The sequence below is a fragment of the Helianthus annuus genome, chromosome 13 (assembly GCF_002127325.2).
Source record: "Helianthus annuus cultivar XRQ/B chromosome 13, HanXRQr2.0-SUNRISE, whole genome shotgun sequence".
NCBI lineage: Eukaryota > Viridiplantae > Streptophyta > Magnoliopsida > Asterales > Asteraceae > Helianthus > Helianthus annuus.
In genome coordinates, this window is record NC_035445.2 from 32653628 (window position 1) to 32675637 (window position 22010).

The following is a 22010-nucleotide window of genomic DNA, read 5'->3' on the forward strand; positions in this document are numbered from 1 at the left end:
ATTAAATTTTTTCAAAATATTTAGCTCCGCAATTAAGTTTTAATATCCGTAGTTTAAACCGGACCGAAAAACGGAATTAAAACGGTCAACGTAGTATTTTAGGCGATTTTTAGTTAAAGCGACGAACGAACGCGTCGAACCCGACAAACGACACTATTTTACGCATTTTAATCTTAAAACTTTATTTTTCGACGCTTGTGGAGTTTGGGTTGCGATAACGGGTCTTGTAGGAATTTCGGGTCACCTAAACTCGGGGATTGGGCCCAAGCCCAAGCCCAATTAAAAACCCTATGTATAAATAGCATTTTATCATTCACAAACCCTCATTTTCCCTAATCTTGATCAGCCGCATAGCAAGAAAACCCTTCCATTTTCTTTGATCTATCTTATCCTAACACACACAAATAAAGATTTAAGTCTTGTACCTCCTACCTCATCTCTCTCTCTCTCTCTCTCTCTCGGGTATAAGTCCAGATCCAAAATTTGTTTTCCATGGAGCACACTTGGTTTATCATCTTCCTCTCGATACCCTCTCGATACCCTCGACAGACGACCGGAGATGGGGAAGTTCTTACCGGCGCCGTCTGTTCCGGTAACCACAACATCCACAGCCAAACACCCCCCCCCCTCGTGCCTTCGTTTCAGGCTACGAAGATCAGACGGAACGAGAAGGAGACGAAGAGAGAGAGAGGATCAGAGAAGGAGACGATGGCGGCTGTAACCGCCGGAGATGTTGACGGCAGCGGCGGTACTGGTCGTTTTCCGGCGACTCAGCAGAGACGACAGTGACGGCGGCGACTGCCGCTGTTGACATTGATAATGATGATGAACGTGGTGGTGATGGTGATAAGCCGATGATGATGATGAAGACGAACGGCTACAGCTGTTACTTTTCCGGTGAGTTTTATTATCTATTCCGTTTAATCATTCTTCTATTTCGTTCACCGAGTAGTGATGTTCAGTTTTTGATTCGGGTTTAGTTCATGTACGACTCCTTTTCGGCTCAAGATTGATCCAGGTTAGGTTCGGATCCACTCGGACCAGATTGGTTGAAGTGTTCGGTCAACTCAGTACGGTTAGGTCAACCACAGGCAACGTCAAGTTTTGTTCGAGACTCGGTCACACCGAGTCGACCCGGTCAACACTCGGGTCAACTCAGTCGGGTTCGGGTCAAAGCAGTCAAGGTCAGGCAAGCTACAGGTCAACAGGTCAACGGTAGTCAACAGCAGTCAACGGATTGGTTTCGGGTCCGAGTCAGCATAGTCAAACCAAGTCAGTTTCGGTTTGGTCAGCCGTGGTCAACGTCAGGTCAACGTGAGGTCAAATTCGGTCAAACCAAGACCCGGTAACAACTTAAACGTAGCGAATTATTATTGTTACGTAATTTAGATTTTAGATAGTTACGCGACCGAGCTCGACCCGAATCGATTAGTGATTAGTTACGCTTTATTTTGTCGTATTTCATAAAATTTTAGCATATAGTATTTGAAGTGATTGATTATTGTTGAGCTTTGTCAAAATAAGACGACTTTATTGTCGGGTTATTCGAAAAACAAAGGAAACTCTGCCCGATTTTTCGTAAAAATCCGAAATATCAAATATATTTATATGGTATAAACGACACATATCGAAGTCCGAGTTTTCTTATAAAAAAAATATGAAAGTACATTTATTTTAGCGACGTATTATGAGTTTCAAAACAAAGTTATAACATTCCAACAAACCTAATCTACTACTTAACGAAACTCGATTTTTATACAAAATAAACATGATTACCTATGTTATTTCAAAACAACGACAAATCTAATAACTTCGTGTACTTTCGTAAAATAAATATAATTGTTATATTTATTTCAAACGACGCTAATTCGTATACTTTTTCGAAACAAATATAATGTTCTATGTTGATTTGAACGTCGTTAATCGTATAATTTTTATACAAAAATATAGTGGTCATAGTTATTTCGATCGACTATTATTTGACGATTACTTATAAAAATATAATTAGTTATATTCATTATAACCGTTGTTTATATCCTATATTTAATTCAAGTTTTCGAATTATATATATATATATAGATATATATATATATATATGTATATAATTATTTCCGTCCTACGAAAACTGCAACGAGACGCACCCTCATCCGTATACGTATACGTATTTCTATTCGCATCAACTAACAACACCTTCGTAGAGTCGTTCTGTTTACGAGTCGGTAGAGCTCGGACACGTAGTTTAACTACGTCGTTGTACTAGAAACTTATAATTGTTCCTTCGTAGGAATATCATAGTCGCACACTAGCTACTTCACGTTCTTGGAATGACACTACGGAATCACGCTAGGCTAGGTTTGCACAGGATTGTCAAGGTGAGTTCATAACCCCCACTTTTTACTGTTTTACATTTTTATAAAATGTTTTCGGGGGTGGAAAGACATGCAAGTTTTGCAAAATCACACAAGGTTTCGATAAATGAATATTGCATATTTATAAACCATTTTGCGACATGATTTTAACAAACTCAAATGGTTTACGAAAAGATTATGCTAAACATACCGGTTTATAAAAACATTAGTGTTTTTCGAAACATGCATGAGTTTTAATAACACGAATAGCGTGGGCAAAGGCCCAAGGACATGGGCAGAGGCCCAAGGACATGAATAACTCTCACATTATACGTTAACTAGGGTATGGTTAAGCTAGGGAATGAACTGTTAGATCAGGTGAGCGAATAGTAATCTCTCTTAAGTGCCATTAATCTTGTATAAGACCGAGGGCAAAAGTGGTAGATCTATCGGGTGTAGCGAGCCCCACTCTTGGGTCCTTGTGTGGCCCATGTAGTGCTTTTGTTGTTCTAACCGGGTGGACCGGGGGAAATCCGCTAGGGTTGAGTGCTTCCTATGTCGCCACACATATTAATGTCCTTGCAAAACATTAATGATCTGTTCATAGACGCTTACATACCAGTTTTAATACTCAGATTTTCAAATGTTTTTAAGATTCATTTGAAGTAAACTCACAAATACATGGATTTACAAACTTTGGTAACGTTTTTCAAACTATACCTAAGTAAGAGGAAGCGCTGATCCTGCTTGCAAAGGTTCGTTTAGGCTCGACCCATTCTCTCTCATGCAATGCACAAAGACTCTCGTGGGCTAGACTCACAGTTTTCATATATCATGCCAAGAAAATGATTTTACTATATTTTCTCAGCAACTTTAAAACCGGTTATCAAAAAGATTTATTTTAAATCTTTTCAAAACAAACTATGAACTCGCTCAACTTTATGTTGACTTTTTCGCATGTTCTTTCTCAGGTTGCATTTTCAAAACTATGGAACGGTTGGAATAGGAGAACCCATGGGAATTCAAGTACTTAGCGGCGTTCATTTTCTAGAAGTCTTAGCTAATTGCTTCCGCTGTGCAATGAAGATACCAGTCTAGTCACGCCAGCTCTGATATTTCGGGGTGTGACAGATTGGTATTAGAGCATTAGGTTTCAGCGAATTAGGTTTCTGTAGAGATACCTAGGCTTTAACCTTACTTCCTCTGGGAACTTAGATTATTAAGACTTGGACACATACAGAACGCCTAGGACTGAATATGGGTTTCTAACCGTTGCCGAAAACAATGAGTCAACACTTTTGGTTTTAAACATACACAAGTGTTGTGTTGGATACACGGTACATGAAACGATTACATATAGTAAGCAAAACTTTGAGAGTTTTGGATAACATGCATTTAGGACCTTTGGAAAACTTACGTCGAAACTCATTAGAGGTCCTCACTTAGAAACTGCGACTATTAACTCGCGCAAACGCCATTATATTATGTCGTCTATGCTATCTTACTTACCAGAGCAGGTAACCTACGCGGAACGAAATGCTAGTGCGCACGAGTATACATGAAACTCAAATTATACATCAACGGATGTCGGAGCACATCATATTCTACGCAGAACGAAACGCTAGTGAACAGGTATACATGAAACTTAAACTATACGTCAGTGGACGTCGAAGTACATCACACACGATTTTCGAGGCGAGGCCTTGGGGAAAACCACAAATGGTCACGACAACAACGATGCTAATCCTGTCAGCGGGAGAACTACGGATCGAAATGCGGCAATTTGCCAAGTGATCCTGCAAGCAACACAAATCATGCTGAGGTACGTTGAAACAAGGTTTCATAACGATCGATACTAGGTCTAATGAGACTCACAACTATGGGCGTTGCAAAAGAAGTCACACGTCTCCGCATTCCCCCTATTTCATTTATGGCGATTACGCTATGTTCGACATTCCATGGTAATGTCAACTAACAAACGATTATCACGCGAAATTCCAGGTAAAGTCCTTAGATTTCTTTTGTTGAAATTTCGACTTTTTGCATATAGTGAGTAGACTTTCATACTTCTACTCCCCCTAATGATCATTGCATCACAAAAATTTTCTTTCGTAATAGTGAATGCTCATTTGTTTCATTCTTGATGAATTCATATTTATACATGCGTCGTTTGTTACGCATGTGACTTCACTCGAAATTGTTGTTTTATCAACGTTCAATATTGTTTCTCTACGTTGATTATTGCATTGTGATTTGGACGATTGCATTGTTGTAAAGCGTTGACTCCTTGATATCAAGTCAATGAAACTTGTTGGATCTCTTTTCCTTTTCAAGCTACATACATGGTTTTTCGTTGTAACCATGTTGAAATTTCGTATCGATACGTGCATTCATTGTTGAAATGTGACTAAACCAAGTTCAATTGTTTAAACTTGCTCATGATATATATTCAATTCAAGGTCTAATATGATGGATTGAAGTCATTATATTCTACATAATCCCAACAAGCACTTCATTTGCTTTGAACCATAACATGCTTGTTTGGTCCTCGACTTCATTGAGTCGTTTCTTTGATCACGATCACCTTGTGGTGGCGTCTCACATATTTGAAGCTTGCGCTAATCTCGTTTGCACACATCATGTACGGATTTAATTGCTTATTTATTTGAATATTGATATTAAATCCGTTTGTTCGATTTATTGTATTAAATCAGTCTTAATGCAATTGTGTGTTAAGATGATGGTACACAAGTTCGTGTTAAATATTTCAGTGTACCTCTTAACGATTCTTTCAGCATCAATCGAACATTTTGTGATGTTTATTGCTCTTCCATTTTCGATCGAAAAACATTATTTATTTGTTTCATTTTCAATTAAAAATCCTATGGGATTTGTTTGGAACACCCACATTTATTTCGTTGAGCCTTCATTTGATTTAAAACACGGTGATACTTGTTCGATCACCGCTATTATTGAGTTGTTTTATTCACTTTGACACCTTGTGGTGTCAGTATAAACTTGTAGCTTGGGCTAATCATGATCGAGCGTTTCATGCAATACACGGTGATACTTGTTCGGTCACCGCTATCATCGAGTTATTTCATTCACTACGACACCTTGTGGCGTCGGTATAAACTTGTAGCTTGTGCTAATCGTGATCGACTGTTTCATGCGAAACTATATATGCTCTTCGTTTAACACATCATTTAAACAGTCTTAATGCAACTATGTATTAAGACGATGATACACCAGGTTCGGTTGTATTTCATTTCGGTGTATCCTTGCAACTCAATAATGTGAACACGTTGATTTTATTCATTTACTGGTTCGATAGTTGACAATTCATTTTTATGATTCTATTTAGTTGAGCTTGTTGAATTCGAGTTTCAATCATACAATAAACAACGCAAGATTCCGTTGGTAGTAAATTCTGTCATTTCAAATATTGAGTTGCATATTGTGAACATTCATTTGGAATTCCATTGGTTGAATTTCCTCTTTTGTTGAACCCCGTAAACTTAGTCACATTGGTGATAGTATCACAACACTTCGTTCACTTGACCTCGATTTCCGAAACAAACTCAGTGGAACCATTGGGTTCTTATTGATACAAAATTTCCTTACATTCACGTAATCTGAATAACTCTTGGTTTCGAATTACATGGTTATTCACTTTGGTATTTTTCGGACTTACCTACGAAACGACACAACTCTGAGGAGATAACATAGTCTAAATTTCGAGGACGAAATTTCTGCAACAGGGGGAGAATGTGACAACCGATAATTAACGGCTTCTAATTACGCAATTAGCGAACGTTTAAGGCAATAATTAATAGTGTTTAAGGCACGAGTAAACCCAATTAGGCTTTTGTAATGTCTAGGAACGCCTACTCGACGTTACAGTGCGCATATGGTGATTGCTGGAGAAATCTGCGGAACAATACACGGTAACGAACTGAAACCGAACAAAATACTAACGACGCCAACAAATATTAAATTTTTTCAAAATATTTAGCTCCGCAATTAAGTTTTAATATCCGTAGTTTAAACCGGACCGAAAAACGGAATTAAAACGGTCAACGTAGTATTTTAGGCGATTTTTAGTTAAAGCGACGAACGAACGCGTCGAACCCGACAAACGACACTATTTTACGCATTTTAATCTTAAAACTTTATTTTTCGACGCTTGTGGAGTTTGGGTTGCGATAACGGGTCTTGTAGGAATTTCGGGTCACCTAAACTCGGGGATTGGGCTTGTGGGCCTTGGGCCCAAGCCCAAGCCCAATTAAAAACCCTATGTATAAATAGCATTTTATCATTCACAAACCCTCATTTTCCCTAATCTTGATCAGCCGCATAGCAAGAAAACCCTTCCATTTTCTTTGATCTATCTTATCCTAACACACACAAATAAAGATTTAAGTCTTGTACCTCCTACCTCATCTCTCTCTCTCTCTCTCGGGTATAAGTCCAGATCCAAAATTTGTTTTCCATGGAGCACACTTGGTTTATCATCTTCCTCTCGATACCCTCTCGATACCCTCGACAGACGACCGGAGATGGGGAAGTTCTGACCGGCGCCGTCTGTTCCGGTAACCACAACATCCACAGCCAAACACCCCCCCCCCCTCGTGCCTTCGTTTCAGGCTACGAAGATCAGACGGAACGAGAAGGAGACGAAGAGAGAGAGAGGATCAGAGAAGGAGACGATGGCGGCTGTAACCGCCGGAGATGTTGACGGCAGCGGCGGTACTGGTCGTTTTCCGGCGACTCAGCAGAGACGACAGTGACGGCGGCGACTGCCGCTGTTGACATTGATAATGATGATGAACGTGGTGGTGATGGTGATAAGCCGATGATGATGATGAAGACGAACGGCTACAGCTGTTACTTTTCCGGTGAGTTTTATTATCTATTCCGTTTAATCATTCTTCTCTTTCGTTCACCGAGTAGTGATGTTCAGTTTTTGATTCGGGTTTAGTTCCTGTACGACTCCTTTTCGGCTCAAGATTGATCCAGGTTAGGTTCGGATCCACTCGGACCAGATTGGTTGAAGTGTTCGGTCAACTCAGTACGGTTAGGTCAACCACAGGCAACATCAAGTTTTGTTCGAGACTCGGTCACACCGAGTCGACCCGGTCAACACTCGGGTCAACTCAGTCGGGTTCGGGTCAAAGCAGTCAAGGTCAGGCAAGCTACAGGTCAACAGGTCAACGGTAGTCAACAGCAGTCAACGGTTGGTTTCGGGTCCGAGTCAGCATAGTCAAACCAAGTCAGTTTCGGTTTGGTCAACCGTGGTCAACGTCAGGTCAACGTGAGGTCAAATTCGGTCAAACCAAGACCCGGTAACAACTTAAACGTAGCGAATTATTATTGTTACGTAATTTAGATTTTAGATAGTTACGCGACCGAGCTCGACCCGAATCAATTAGTGATTAGTTACGCTTTATTTTGTCGTATTTCATAAAATTTTAGCATATAGTATTTGAAGTGATTGATTATTGTTGAGCTTTGTCAAAATAAGACGACTTTATTGTCGGGTTATTCGAAAAACAAAGGAAACTCTGCCCGATTTTTCGTAAAAATCCGAAATATCAAATATATTTATATGGTATAAACGACACATATCGAAGTCCGAGTTTTCTTATAAAAAAATATGAAAGTACATTTATTTTAGCGACGTATTATGAGTTTCAAAACAAAGTTATAACAATCCAACAAACCTAATCTACTACTTAACGAAACTCGATTTTTATACAAAATAAACATGATTACCTATGTTATTTCAAAACAACGACAAATCTAATAACTTCGTGTACTTTCGTAAAATAAATATAATTGTTATATTTATTTCAAACGACGCTAATTCGTATACTTTTTCGAAACAAATATAATGTTCTATGTTGATTTTAACGTCGTTAATCGTATAATTTTTATACAAAAATATAGTGGTCATAGTTATTTCGATCGACTATTATTTGACGATTACTTATAAAAATATAATTAGTTATATTCATTATAACCGTTGTTTATATCCTATATTTAATTCAAGTTTTCGAATTATATATATATATATATATATATATATATATATATATATATATATATATATATATATCTATATATATATATATGTATATATATATATATATGTATATAATTATTTCCGTCCTACGAAAACTGCAACGAGACGCACCCTCATCCGTATACGTATACGTATTTCTATTCGCATCAACTAACAACACCTTCGTAGAGTCGTTCTGTTTACGAGTCGGTAGAGCTCGGACACGTAGTTTAACTACGTCGTTGTACTAGAAACTTATAATTGTTCCTTCGTAGGAATATCATAGTCGCACACTAGCTACTTCACGTTCTTGGAATGACACTACGGAATCACGCTAGGCTAGCTTTGCACAGGATTGTCAAGGTGAGTTCATAACCCCCACTTTTTACTGTTTTACATTTTTATAAAATGTTTTCGGGGGTGGAAAGACATGCAAGTTTTGCAAAATCACACAAGGTTTCGATAAATGAATATTGCATATTTATAAACCATTTTGCGACATGATTTTAACAAACTCAAATGGTTTACGAAAAGATTATGCTAAACATACCGGTTTATAAAAACATTAGTGTTTTTCGAAACATGCATGAGTTTTAATAACACGAATGGCGTGGGCAAAGGCCCAAGGACATGGGCAGAGGCCCAAGGACATGAATAACTCTCACATTATACGTTAACTAGGGTATGGTTAAGCTAGGGAATGAACTGTTAGATCAGGTGAGCGAATAGTAATCTCTCTTAAGTGCCATTAATCTTGTATAAGACCGAGGGCAAAAGTGGTAGATCTATCGGGTGTAGCGAGCCCCACTCTTGGGTCCTTGTGTGGCCCATGTAGTGCTTTTGTTGTTCTAACCGGGTGGACCGGGGGAAATCCGCTAGGGTTGAGTGCTTCCTATGTCGCCACACATATTAATGTCCTTGCAAAACATTAATGATCTGTTCATAGACGCTTACATACCAATTTTAATACTCAGATTTTCAAATGTTTTTAGATTCATTTGAAGTAAACTCACAAATACATGGATTTACAAACTTTGGTAACGTTTTTCAAACTATACCTAAGTAAGAGGAAGCGCTGATCCTGCTTGCAAAGGTTCGTTTGGGCTCGACCCATTCTCTCTCGTGCAATGCACAAAGACTCTCGTGGGCTAGACTCACAGTTTTCATATATCATGCCAAGAAAATGATTTTACTATATTTTCTCAGCAACTTTAAAACCGGTTATCAAAAAGATTTATTTTAAATCTTTTCAAAACAAACTATGAACTCGCTCAACTTTATGTTGACTTTTTCGCATGTTCTTTCTCAGGTTGCATTTTCAAAACTATGGAACGGTTGGAATAGGAGAACCCATGGGAATTCAAGTACTTAGCGGCGTTCATTTTCTAGAAGTCTTAGCTAATTGCTTCCGCTGTGCAATGAAGATACCAGTCCAGTCACGCCAGCTCTGATATTTCGGGGTGTGACACAGATGACTTTGTGGTTTACTGCGACGCTTCCATCCAAGGACTTGGTTGCGTGTTGATGCAACGTGACAAGGTCATTGCCTACGCATCACGCCAACTTAAGGTTCACGAAAGGAACTACACTACGCACGACTTGGAATTGGGAGCAGTTTTTTTCGCGCTTAAGATATGGAGACATTACCTGTACGGTACCAAGTGCACCATTTACACCGATCACAGGAGTCTCTAGCATATCTTCAAGCAAAAGGAATTGAATATGCGACAACGCCGATGGGTAGAACTCTTGAATGATTATGAATGCGCTATCAAGTACCATCCGGGCAAGGCCAATGTTGTCGCCGACGCCCTCCGCCGAAAGGATACTATACCTAAGCGTGTACGTGCGTTACAGCTTACCATCCAATCTAACCTTCCCGCTCAGATTCGCGATGCTCAGGCTGAAGCATTGAAGGCTGAGAACATCAGGGCTGAGTCCCTACGAGGATCGAGGCAACGGCTAGAACAAAAAGAAAACGGCGCCTACTATGTTAACGGACGCATCTGGGTTCCACTGTATGGAGATCTACGCGAGCTTGTGATGGATGAAGCGCATAAGTCTCGTTACTCAGTACATCCTGGTTCGGATAAGATGTACCATGATCTCAAGACTACATACTGGTGGCCTGGTATGAAAGTCAGCATAGCAACCTACGTCGGTAAATGTTTGACTTGTGCGAGAGTTAAGGTCGAATACCAGAAACCATCAGGCCCACTTCAACAACCAGAGATACCTAAATGGAAATGAGAGCAAATTTCCATGGATTTCGTTACTGACCTGCCCAGATCTCAACGCGGAAACGATACAATTTGGGTGATCGTGGATCGACTGACCAAGTCTGCACATTTTCTGGCTATCAAGGAAACGGATAAGTTTTCTACTCTACCAGACATCTACCTAAAAGAAGTGGTATCAAGGCACGGAGTGCCAACCTCCATCATTTCTGATCGTGACGCGCGTTTTACCTCTGAACTGTGGCAAGCTATGCACAAGTCTTTTGGCTCACGATTGGATATGAGCACCGCTTATCACCCACAGATGGATGGACAGTCTGAACGCACCATCCAAACCCTTGAAAACATGCTTCGGGCATGTGTAATCGACTTTTGTAATGGCTGGGAGAAGCACCTCCCACTAGTGGAGTTCTCGTATAACAGCAGCTACCACACCAGCATCCACGCCGCTCCGTTCGAGGCGTTGTACGGACGGAAATGTCGATCACCTCTTCGTTGGGCAGAGGTTGGTGACAGTCAAATCACTGGCCCAGAGTTGGTTGTAGATACAACCGAGAAGATTGCTCAGATACGACAACGAATGGTGGCAGCTCGTGACCGTCAGAAAAGCTATGCTGATAAGCGCAGAAAACCACTCGAGTTCCAGGTTGGGGATCGAGTGCTACTCAAAGTCTCACCTTGGAAAGGTATAGTTCGTTTTGGCAAACGAGGCAAGCTCAATCCGCGTTATGTCGGACCTTTCAAAATCATCGAGAAAATTGGCAAGGTCGCCTACACGTTGAATCTACCTGAAGAACTCAGCGGAGTTTACAATGTTTTCCACGTGTCAAATCTGAAGAAGTATCTGTCAGACGAGACCCTCATAGTTCCTCTCAAGGAGCTGACTATCGATGACCAGCTGCGATTCGTCGAAGAACCAGTAGAGATTACGAATCGAGATGTTAAGATTCTCAAGCACACCAGAATACCTCTCGTCCGAGTTCGTTGGAATTCCCGTCATGGCCCATAGTATACCTGGGAACGAGAAGACCAAATGAAACTCAAGTATCCCCAGCTGTTTAAGAAAAATGCAACCACTACTGAGACTGAAGCTACTGCAGAATTTCGGGACGAAATTCCAAATCAACGGGGGGATGATGTGACACCCCAGGAAAACCAGGAAACCAACGCAACTTAACTAGCTTCCTCAGTAACCACGAGCTAAATTTCGGGACGAAATTTCCTTAACAGGGGGAGAATGTGACAACCCTCAAAATTCCATGTATTCCATACAATTTATTATTGGTAATTAAAGTGCTTGACGCTGTGTGGAATTACTTAACTGCTCTCTGATTACTGTAATATACTTACCTGTACTTGTCAACATACTAATAGTGTACAGAAAAGTCATTAAATAGTCTGTTATGCTTTCCTGAGTATTGAAAATAAAAAACGTTACAAAAATACATATGTATGACACTTTACGGATTAATTAAGCACTTTAACGGAACAGTGTCAAACCGAACAACCGGACTTTACCCGGAACATAAAAATATTGTCAATGACATTGTTTTCACTTTATTGAGCTAGTTAGGTTCCCCGAACACCCTAACACCCGTTATAACACATAACACACTAGTAACTAATTTAATCACCTAACTAATCTAACTAGCTACTAACTACATCATTCAAATCCAACCATATAACCCCCCCCCCCTAACCGAACGGTTCCCCATAGGGGACACACTCCACCAAATTGTGATTATTTTATTCTTATTGTCCAAAATCTAGAGAACACATTATTTGTTGGTTAAAGCCCTAACTTGGTTTATAAATATAACCAATAGATCTCGTTTCATTCACTAAAACACATCAACAAAATTTAGCTCTCCTCTCCTCTTTTTCTTTGAAATCGGCAGCCACAACCATCCACCATACACCCACCATCAAGTCACTTTCTAGCCATTTTCCATCCATACAAAGGTGCAAGAAGGTGAACAACGAAGCTCGGTGCCTTCGGAAATTGAAGGACCGCTCTCGTTTTCTTTTGTCCACCACTTTTCTACACTCGAACTCTCCTAGCCTTGTGCTAGTGGTAAGCACTTAGATCCTTGCATTTTACATGATTGTTGAGTGGTTAATGAGGTTTAAAGATCGAAAAGGTAGAACTCTAATAAACATAAACAAATCTTGAACATCATCTAACATATGTTGAAGTAGTGTTAAAATGATGAATGAAATATGATATTGCATGATAAATCTGTAATATATAAGTGATAATCTGCTGTAAGTATTGTTGTGATCGCTAAACATGTTAACGGAATCAATCGAACACACTTTATAATGTTAAAAGACTGAAAACAGCTTGCTGATCTGCATTTCCAACCGCCTTTAACTGGCTGTAACAGGACCATAACTTAACAAAAAATGTATTTTCTGAAGTCTAGATTTATGTAATATGAAATGCGGTTCTAATGGCACCAGAATCGTAATTTTTGGACTTCGTTTACTATTTTTAAAGTGTCATTCCGTAACAGCAGCTAGAGCTGCATTTTTCTGCTGAAAATATACGTTCTGTTTTCTGTCGTAACTTGAGTTCTGTGTAGAGTTAGATCACGAAACTGGTACTGTAGATGCACACTGATGTCGTAGTAATTGTCCCGCTAGAATTTCGTCAATCCGACTTACAATGAATTTTTAATGAATTATTCCATAGACTGCAGTCAGAAAATAATGAATCTGATTGCAGTCCGGAAAATTATTTTTAGTAAAATATTGGTGATGAATTAGATCCCGAGATTTTTACACAATAATATTTGGGTCGTTTAGCATCTTCTATAAAAAGTTGGGAATTTTTGAAATATGATAACTATTTTATTAAAATGCTCGAAAACAGACCAGTTTCGGATAATTAAGTGGAAACGACATAAGTAGTGATTTGCGTGTCTAAATGTCGAATATGTTATCTGTGAATGATCTAACATGTTATATGTCGATAGAAGTGTTATGTGCAATGTCGTATGTTTATTTGTGAACGGGAATAGTTGGGGAGTCTATATGGGCATAAATTGTTAAAGTGATGCATGTTATGTGTTAGATGCGTGTAGGAATTTTGTGCTTATTTGAAGTCACTAATAAACTAAGTGGTAATCCTACTAGGACGTGATTGACCGACTTTGACTGTTAGCTATATTTGAGAATCTAACCGCGCAAACCGAGGTGAGTTCACACACTTTCTAAGGCATGGGATTCCCGGTGGTTTGGGAATGGGTTAAAGAATTAAAACGGAATCTACATATCTTACTTAGGTAGGATATGTACGGCCATCCTCCTCGGGTAGGATGCCAGTATTAATCCTGTGTATTCTCTTTGGGAGAACTACGTACGTTCGTCCTCCTTGTGTAGGACAACAACCTTAAACTTACTAGACAAAACTCTATCATGAGTCCCTCGTTTTATATCGACTTAATCGTCGAGGCCAATGGCGAGCAGGTCATTAGTTAATAGCGCTATTAGGTTTAACAAACCTCACACCGTGCCAGTCGGACAGGCGTGTACTAATGGACTATGGCAAACCATCAGTGATGATAGACACTGATGTAGGGCACAACTTACTTGCGTAGTAGTCGATACCATACGGTCTAGTAGTTCACATGGGGAAGCCCCCACTAATCATGGACAGGGTATGGGTAATAAAGAATGAACTGGTTAAACTTTCTTTCGACTACGGGGTAACCCCCACGGCAATTACGCCAATGAAAGACAAACCACGTTTTCAGAAACAACTTAGAACTAACCAACCAACCGTGAACTCACTCAACTTTGTTGTTGACTCGTTGTTACATGCCTTACAGGTCGCTAAATGCTTGGAGCTTGCACGAGGGAGGAGTCGTTGTGGTGTACAGACCGTTATGTTCCGTGCTTAATATTTAAATCCTTATGAACTTATTAAACTTGCGTTTTGAACTTTAACTTAAAAACTATGGACTTATGTTTTGGACTTTACATTTATGCTTCCGCTGTTTAAACTAAACTTAGCTAACTAGCTTTGGTCATCAATCGTATTGTGTTTGATTTCATTTACTTAATTACATTGTTCAATATGATTGGTGGCTCGATCCTGATCACGTCACGCCTCCAAGCGGTGGTACTCCGCATGGTGGATTTTGGGGGTGTGACAGTGGTGGAGTGGTTGGAGAAAGAATTGGTGTTCCTTATGACCCAGACTCGATTCCTATTCTCCTCATTATTTTTGTGACATCCAGGTGAAGAGCGAATACGGGTGGCGTCGTTTCGACTTGTACGGAAGGCAAGGTTTTACCGATTATTCCACTGTCATGCATTCGGGCGGGTGGAGGTCGGGTTTCCGCACAACTGGGGAAAGCCAAGCGCCCGGTGTCACCGTGGTTGGCACGTCATTCCTTGCCGTTCAAAAAAATTGATTATGTGATTTTTGAATACCCATTACGTGATTTTATTATAGTATTTATGTAAAACCCCACTGAGTGATTAAGTAATTACGTACTAACCATAAATATAATATAATATAAAACAAAACATGTAATACATATTGTTTCACGAAATACCTAAATATTTCAGGTTTAATCACATATTAAGTATAAATGTAATACAAAATATTAGCTAATCAACCTATATAACCACATAATGGCGTATATTAGAGATTTAATCACGTATTAAAACATAAACAATTAAGTTCTTATTATTGAATATGCAATCACGTAATGAATTTATATTGAATGTGTAATCACGTAATAATTTATGTTGAATGTGTAATCACGTAATGGTTTATATTAAATGTGTAGTCACGTATCCTGTATATTTGTTTAAGGAAACTATAGCAATAGTCTGTTCGAATTAAAGATAATAAAATGCTCGTTAATACGGTGTAATTTAAAAGAAAATATTGTATGAAAAAATTATAGCCGTTTGAAAATTAAGAGGGAAATTAGTTTAAGGGAGAAAAAAACCCTCATATCATTCCCTCCTTACTTAAGAAAGACACGTGTAGGGCCATGATTCTCCCTACACTTTGAATTTTCTTTCTTGTACATGATCTCTTATCTAAATAATAAATGAGTTTGACAGAACACAACCTTAAAAAAACTACACACAGGCTGAGCTCGAATTTCTATAAACATGTTCACGGAAAAAGTCAAGCACGAGCTCTTTTACTTTTAAATTAAATGAGCTTGAGCAAGGCTATAACCCAGCTCATTATTTTTTGCGGCATCTAGGTGAAGAGCGAATACGGGCGGCGCCGGTTTGACTTGGATAGGAGGCGAGTTTTACCGATTATTCTACTGTCGTGAATTCGGGCAGGTGGAGTTCGGGTTTCCGCGCATTATGGGGAAAGCCAAGGGGCTGGCGGCGGTCGAGTAGTCGACCTTGGCACAGCACCCGGTGTCACGGTGGTTGGCACGTCGTTCCTTGTCGTTCAAAAATAAAATTGATTATGTGATTTTTGAATGCCATTACGTGATTTTATTATATTATTTATGTAAAACCCCACTGAGTGATTAAGTGATTACGTACTAACCATAAATACAATATAATATAAAACAAAACATGTAATACATAATGTTTCAAGAAACACCTAAATATTTCAGGTCTAATCACGTATTAAGTATAAATGTAATAAAAAAATATTAGCTAATCAACCTATAATAACCACACAATGCCGTATATTGGAGATTTAATCACGTATTAAAACATAAACAATTAAGTTCTTATTATTGAATGCGTAATCACGTAATAGATTTACAATAAATGTGTAATCACGTAATAATTTATGTTGAATGTGTAATCACGTAATGGTTTATATTGAATGTGTAATCACGTAATAGTTTATATTGAATGTGTAATCACGTATCTTGTATAGTTTTTAAGAAAACTATATCAATAGTCTGCCCGAATTAAAGATAATAAATGATCTTTAATACGGTGTAATTTAAAAGAAAATATTAACGTATGAAAAAATTATAGTCGTTTCAAAATTAAGAGGGGAATTAGTTTAAAGGAGAAAAAAACCACCATATCCTTCCCTCCTTACTTGAGAAAGACACGTGTAGGGCCATGATTCTCCCTACACTTTGTATGGAATTTCTCTTTTGTACATGATCTCTTATCTAAATAATAAATGAGTTTGACAGAACACAAGCTCAAAAAAAAAACTACTCACACGCTAAGCTCGAGCTCGAATTTCTATAAACATGTTCATAAAAAAGTCAAGCACGAGCTCTTTTAAGTTGAACGAGCTTGAGCAAGGGCTATAACCCAGCTCTTTCACACCCGGAAGTAATTATCACAACTTGAAACAACATAAACACATCAACATTACCCAATATAATCGCACCTATAACCAAGCTATTGGTAAGGCCTCCGAACCGAGCTCCAAAAGCCACATCCAACCATAAGTATCAGATGAAACATAGCTATGCTTAAAATAGCCAGAAAACGTAAGGTACTAAAAATATTCAAAGGAGCCAAAATAAACCGAAATGCTATACTCCTAAGTCATCGACATATCAACACTAATCATCGGTAATTTGGACTCTCATACTAAATCGGTATCAATATCGGGCCGAGTCAGGCCAACCCAAAGAGTTATTTATCCATATATCTAGAACATTAACCAAAACAATATTAGACAGCCATATAAATATCCGGCCGGGTCAGGCCAACCCAAAGGGTTTTCTATCCATATATCTAGAATACGAACCAAAACAATATTAGACAACAATCAAATATCATAAGCCTAGAGCCAAAACCTTGTCCTATGACTTGAAACCTTACTCTATAATTATAACCCTGCAAGTCATTTTACCAAATTTGGTTAGTTTGATGCAACCATGGCTTCCAATTTCTGCAGCCATTTTATGTACTGATCTTGTTCCTTGTGGTGGATTTGATGCAGCAGAAAGGTGGTGAGGCTGCCACTTATTCCTCTGGAGATTAGGTACTGCTTCAGCTCTTGTTGAAGAGCAGGATCCAATTCACTGCAATAGATAAACCAAAAATCGAATTTGAATCCAGAAAATAAAAATTTCAAGAAACTTATGGTACCATTTTCGGTTACAAATAGGTGAGAACTTGAACACGACCCATATATTTGTTCATGTTGTATATTGTTGTGTCATGTCATGCACACTTAAAATTGTGTCGTGTTCGGGTCGACCTGCTTAATATTCATTTGCGAATATGATTAAAACCGAGTAACTTTGTAACAATGTAAACAACTAACTACTATAACTTTTAGTTTAAACAACTAACTACTATGATTTAAAATGCAGAGTTGATAACAAATTTAAGATGTCAAATTTACTTCTAAAAATTAATTAATAGTTAGAAGGAAAATTCAAAGTTTAGATTTAAGAGTTAAAAATTAAAATATGAAACTTTAAATGCTACATATTTTTTAAATAATTCTCTAAAATCTTCCTTAAGCGGGTTGACAGATTATAACCTCTATTAAATGGGTAATGTTTAGGTTAACCCATTTGTTAAACAGGTCGTGTTCGATTGACCTATTTAATAAAACGGGTTATATTAGCCACAGCCGAAAACCTCCTTACATACATGTAGTGTTAGGGGGGAGGGGGTGGTGATCACTCATCACTCATCACTCACAACTTCCAATCAAGTTCCGCCATGTCATCAACCATTATTCCATCACTCACAAGCTTTTTTTAGTGGAAATGGTTGGATTTTATTAAAAAAAAACCCTCAAATGGTCATCTTGTCAACTGAAACATCGAAATTCAACGCGTGATAAATATCACGCGTGGTAAGTCTCACGAGTGATAAATGATGGTGGCGGCGGTGTGCTAAAGTTTTTCACGAGTGATGGGGGTTCCATCACTCACCACCCCGGGTCCCCTTACGGTCGTGTCAGGAACTGCCGTCCCTAGTTACAAGATTCCAAAACCAGCAATCGATAATCCAATTTTCAATCATAAAAACAATAATCAGGCAACGGAAATGTACCTAAAATCGGGACCTTTGTAGACCGAAGAACCCAAATCGGTAGGTGACTTTAGATAATAAGCATTTTCAATATGAAAGTCTATTTTGTTCTGACCATCTAAAACTTTACAATCAAACTGCAATACAGAGCTCAGCCCATTCTTCTTGATGCACACCTTCATGTTAGCTTGCTTGGGATACAAGTTATCTTCTGCAAAGGTTTCCTCACCAAGCAATGCAGATATCGCAATCTCCTCGCCAGATTCACATCTTTTCCGCATTACTACGTCTTTAGAATGTGGCGAATTCCAGTCGATCACGAAATCTCCCAATGATCCGGTTTCATTCTGATTTAACATTCAAGGTGAAGACATAGGAATGACTGCATTAACTAGATAGGGGGTGTTTGGGATTCCTTCTCAAAAACAACTTATTAACTTATATAAGTCATAAGTTATAAGTTAGAATTTCTAACTTCTCCAAAACAACTTCTCCACACACAAAAATAACTTTTATAAGTTAAACCAAACACTCTAAAAACAACTTATTAACTTTTATAAGTCAATAAGTTATAAGTTGCTCCAAAATAAGCTAACCCAAACACCCACATAATACAAACTTTGAGTCGAGCCTGAGCTGGACTAGGGTGTAAATAAGCAAAGCCACTCGTGAGCTACTCAAGACCAGCTCGCTAAAAGCTTGAATTGAACCATGCTTAAACAAGCTCGAGCACAAGCTCTAGCCTAAAAATAAGTCTGTTTAATAAACGAGCCTAAATTTCAGTTATCAAGCTCGAGCTGGCTCGCGAGTCTAAACGAGCCCTATCATAAAAAGTTTTATTTAATATACAAAACGTATATTTATATAACAAATTTTACTTTTATATATAAAAATTAGAGTAAACTTCCGTTTTGCTCCCTATGGTTTAGTCACTTTAACGGTTTGCCCTAAACCTTTAAAAATAGCCATTTTCCTCCAATAGTTTGCTATAGTTTTTCCATTTTGCTCCCCGCCTCTAACTCCATCCAAATTGTCTGTTTTTCCATTTTGCTCCCCGCAGGGAGCAAAATGGAAAAACCATAGCAAACTATTGGAGGAAAATGGCTATTTTTAAAGGTTTGGGGCAAAATTGTTAAAGTGACCAAACCACAGGGAGCAAAACGGAAGTTTACTCTAAAAATTATGATAAAAGCATGCGTTTTGCGTTGAAACCCATAATAACAAGCATCGTTGCCGGTTTCGATAATAACTGCACTGGTACGGATGTTGGTATCGGTTGTCACCGTACTATTTTAAACAAAACTCTTTTTTGTCAGTATAACGTACTATTTTGAACAAAGCTCTTTTTTCAACAAAGTTTCATGAGGGAACGGCGAGAAAAAATATATTAAACACTATCACGTATTTAGCTTTATAAAAAAAATAATGAAAGCGAGTTATCGGAGGAAAATCAATTTAAATAAAAACTAAATCCCTTAAAAACGTACATATTTTAAAGTATAGCGATGCCGGTTTCGATAATACCGCGGCCGGTACTAAAATTGTTCAATCAATATTGGTTTAAAAATAATTAAATAAAAATTTGTATACCCTACTCGTTTAGGCTCGCTAGCCAGCTCGTTTATCAAACAAACTTATTTTTTGTTCGGTCTCTTTTAAACTCAATGTGATTCGAGGTTTTAACTAGCCAATCTCGGGTAGCTCACGCACAGCTTACTCGTTTACACCGCCTAACTTTAATACCTTGTAAAGATCATTAGAGAGCTCATGTCTGATCTCTGATTGCAGGACTTTGAGCAGTTCAAGATCTTGCAGAGCTTTCTTCCCCTTTTGCAACAATGTAGTAACCCTAGACATCCTGCAGACATTTTAGCAGTTAAAATCAGTAATTAATGAAACAACTGATACACAATTGGACAAATTTGTAACCAAATCGGTGAATACTACAGATTAATCTCATAATATCACTCAATTTCGATGCTAATTTGATCGCAAATTGACTCCAACAAAGAGCCCTAAATTGTTAAAAAAAATACTCCATAATTTGACGTGAAGTGAGATATTTATTAAATTGATCTGCTTGTGTGATTTGTAGAGTGAATGGTGGTACCTGATTAATATTCCGGTGAGAGTACGGCCGGTAGTGGTGGTGGTGATGGTGATGGTGACGGTGAAGAATACTTTTTTGGAGTGAGCGATGATGAAGTCGTGAAGAAACAAAGAATTTCGGATAGTTTTCTAATTTACCAAGATGATGAGGGGCTAGATATGTTAGTTAAGAAATAATTTGTAAATTGAGTAAATTTCACTACTATCTGAATTTTGAAACGTCATCTTTAAAAGTTTTAATTTCATTTTACAATAGAAACCAAATTTTAAAAGTGTTTTAGTTATGTCACTCAAGTTTTAAAAGTGTTCTAATCAGGTCACTCAACATTCATTTTTCATGAAAATTAAGGGTTTTTTCATCTATTTCATAGGTAACCGTGGTGATATGAAATTTTGTTTCTTTTTCCCTTTTATTTGATATTAACGTTGAGTAATGACGTGTATTGTAACTTGTTTTTAAAATTTTTAATGTAATTAAAGTGTTTTTATTTTTATTAAATATAATTTCATATATTAAAACAATACGACCCGAGCATCTTATGCTCCATATTTTACTTGACTCATGGAAAAAAGGACATGGTTCGATTTAAATGTTAAGTTATCTAATTGAGACAAAAACGATACGAGTGACTTAATTAGAACACTCTTAAAACTTGTTTACTATTATGTGACATTTTCCCTTCATTTTATGTCTAAAAGCTTGTTGTGGCAAAGTGGACAAGTTGGATAGGTTTGGGTAATGGGTCAAGATAGATTTGGGTTAGGATGAGTATAGGTCAGGATGGAGATTTTTAAAAAAGGGTTGGCTGGTTAATGGGTCAAGATGGGTTTGGGTTAATATGGGTTTAGGTTAATATAAGTTTAAGTAAAGATGAGATGAAAAAATAATTTAAAAGCTAAAAACCATAAAATAAAAAATACAAAAAAAATTAATAAAAAATATAAAATTTCAAAAAAAAAATCAAAAAAACTCTAAAAAAATCTAAAAAGATATAAAATTCTAAAAAAATCCAAAAAATAAAACAAATAAAAAAATTATAAAAAATCAAAAAATTATAAAAAGTAAAAAAAAAATCCTAAAAAATCAAAAAAATTCTAGAAAATCAAAAAAATGCTAAAAATCAAAACATTTCTAAAAAATTTAAAAAATTTAAAAAATAAAAAAATCTAAAAAATCTTAAAAGATCAAAAAAAATTCTTAAAAATATAAAAATTCAAAAAATCCTAAAAATAAAAAAATATCAAAACAATGTAAAAAATTCTAAAAAGTCAAAAAAATTATAAAAAATC

The 22010-nt window shown here is 37.5% G+C and overlaps 1 protein-coding gene and 2 long non-coding RNA genes across 6 annotated transcripts; 2 read left to right on the forward strand and 1 right to left on the reverse strand.

The window, feature by feature from the left end:
* The first annotated feature begins 323 nt into the window (after window positions 1-323).
* Window positions 324-14497, forward strand: LOC110897994. Of its 3 annotated transcripts, XR_002569178.2 has the most exons (5): window positions 324-897; window positions 981-1345; window positions 2285-2372; window positions 8688-8775; window positions 14483-14497. It is a non-coding gene; the product is annotated as an uncharacterized LOC110897994 (long non-coding RNA). The 3 variants fall into 3 exon arrangements; XR_004876970.1 differs by lacking the exons at window positions 8688-8775; window positions 14483-14497 and adding an exon at window positions 3320-3336; XR_002569177.2 differs by lacking the exons at window positions 2285-2372; window positions 8688-8775; window positions 14483-14497 and having other exon boundaries at window positions 981-1501.
* Window positions 6574-7846, forward strand: LOC110897995. 2 transcript variants are annotated; one of them, XR_002569179.2, is made up of 2 exons: window positions 6574-7246; window positions 7330-7846. It is a non-coding gene; the product is annotated as an uncharacterized LOC110897995 (long non-coding RNA). The 2 variants fall into 2 exon arrangements; XR_004876971.1 differs by having other exon boundaries at window positions 6579-7246; window positions 7358-7846.
* A 2708-nt stretch (window positions 14498-17205) lies between the features above and the next one.
* On the reverse strand, window positions 17206-20880 carry LOC110897993 (mitochondrial acidic protein MAM33). Its single transcript, XM_022144733.2, has 4 exons — window positions 20722-20880; window positions 20355-20469; window positions 18633-18958; window positions 17206-17644 (listed from the first exon to the last, which is right to left on the reverse strand). Exons 2-4 carry the CDS (start codon window positions 20466-20468, stop codon window positions 17482-17484), a joined length of 603 nt encoding a protein of 200 aa, XP_022000425.1. The 5' UTR covers window position 20469; window positions 20722-20880; the 3' UTR covers window positions 17206-17481.
* Window positions 20881-22010: the final 1130 nt, after the last annotated feature.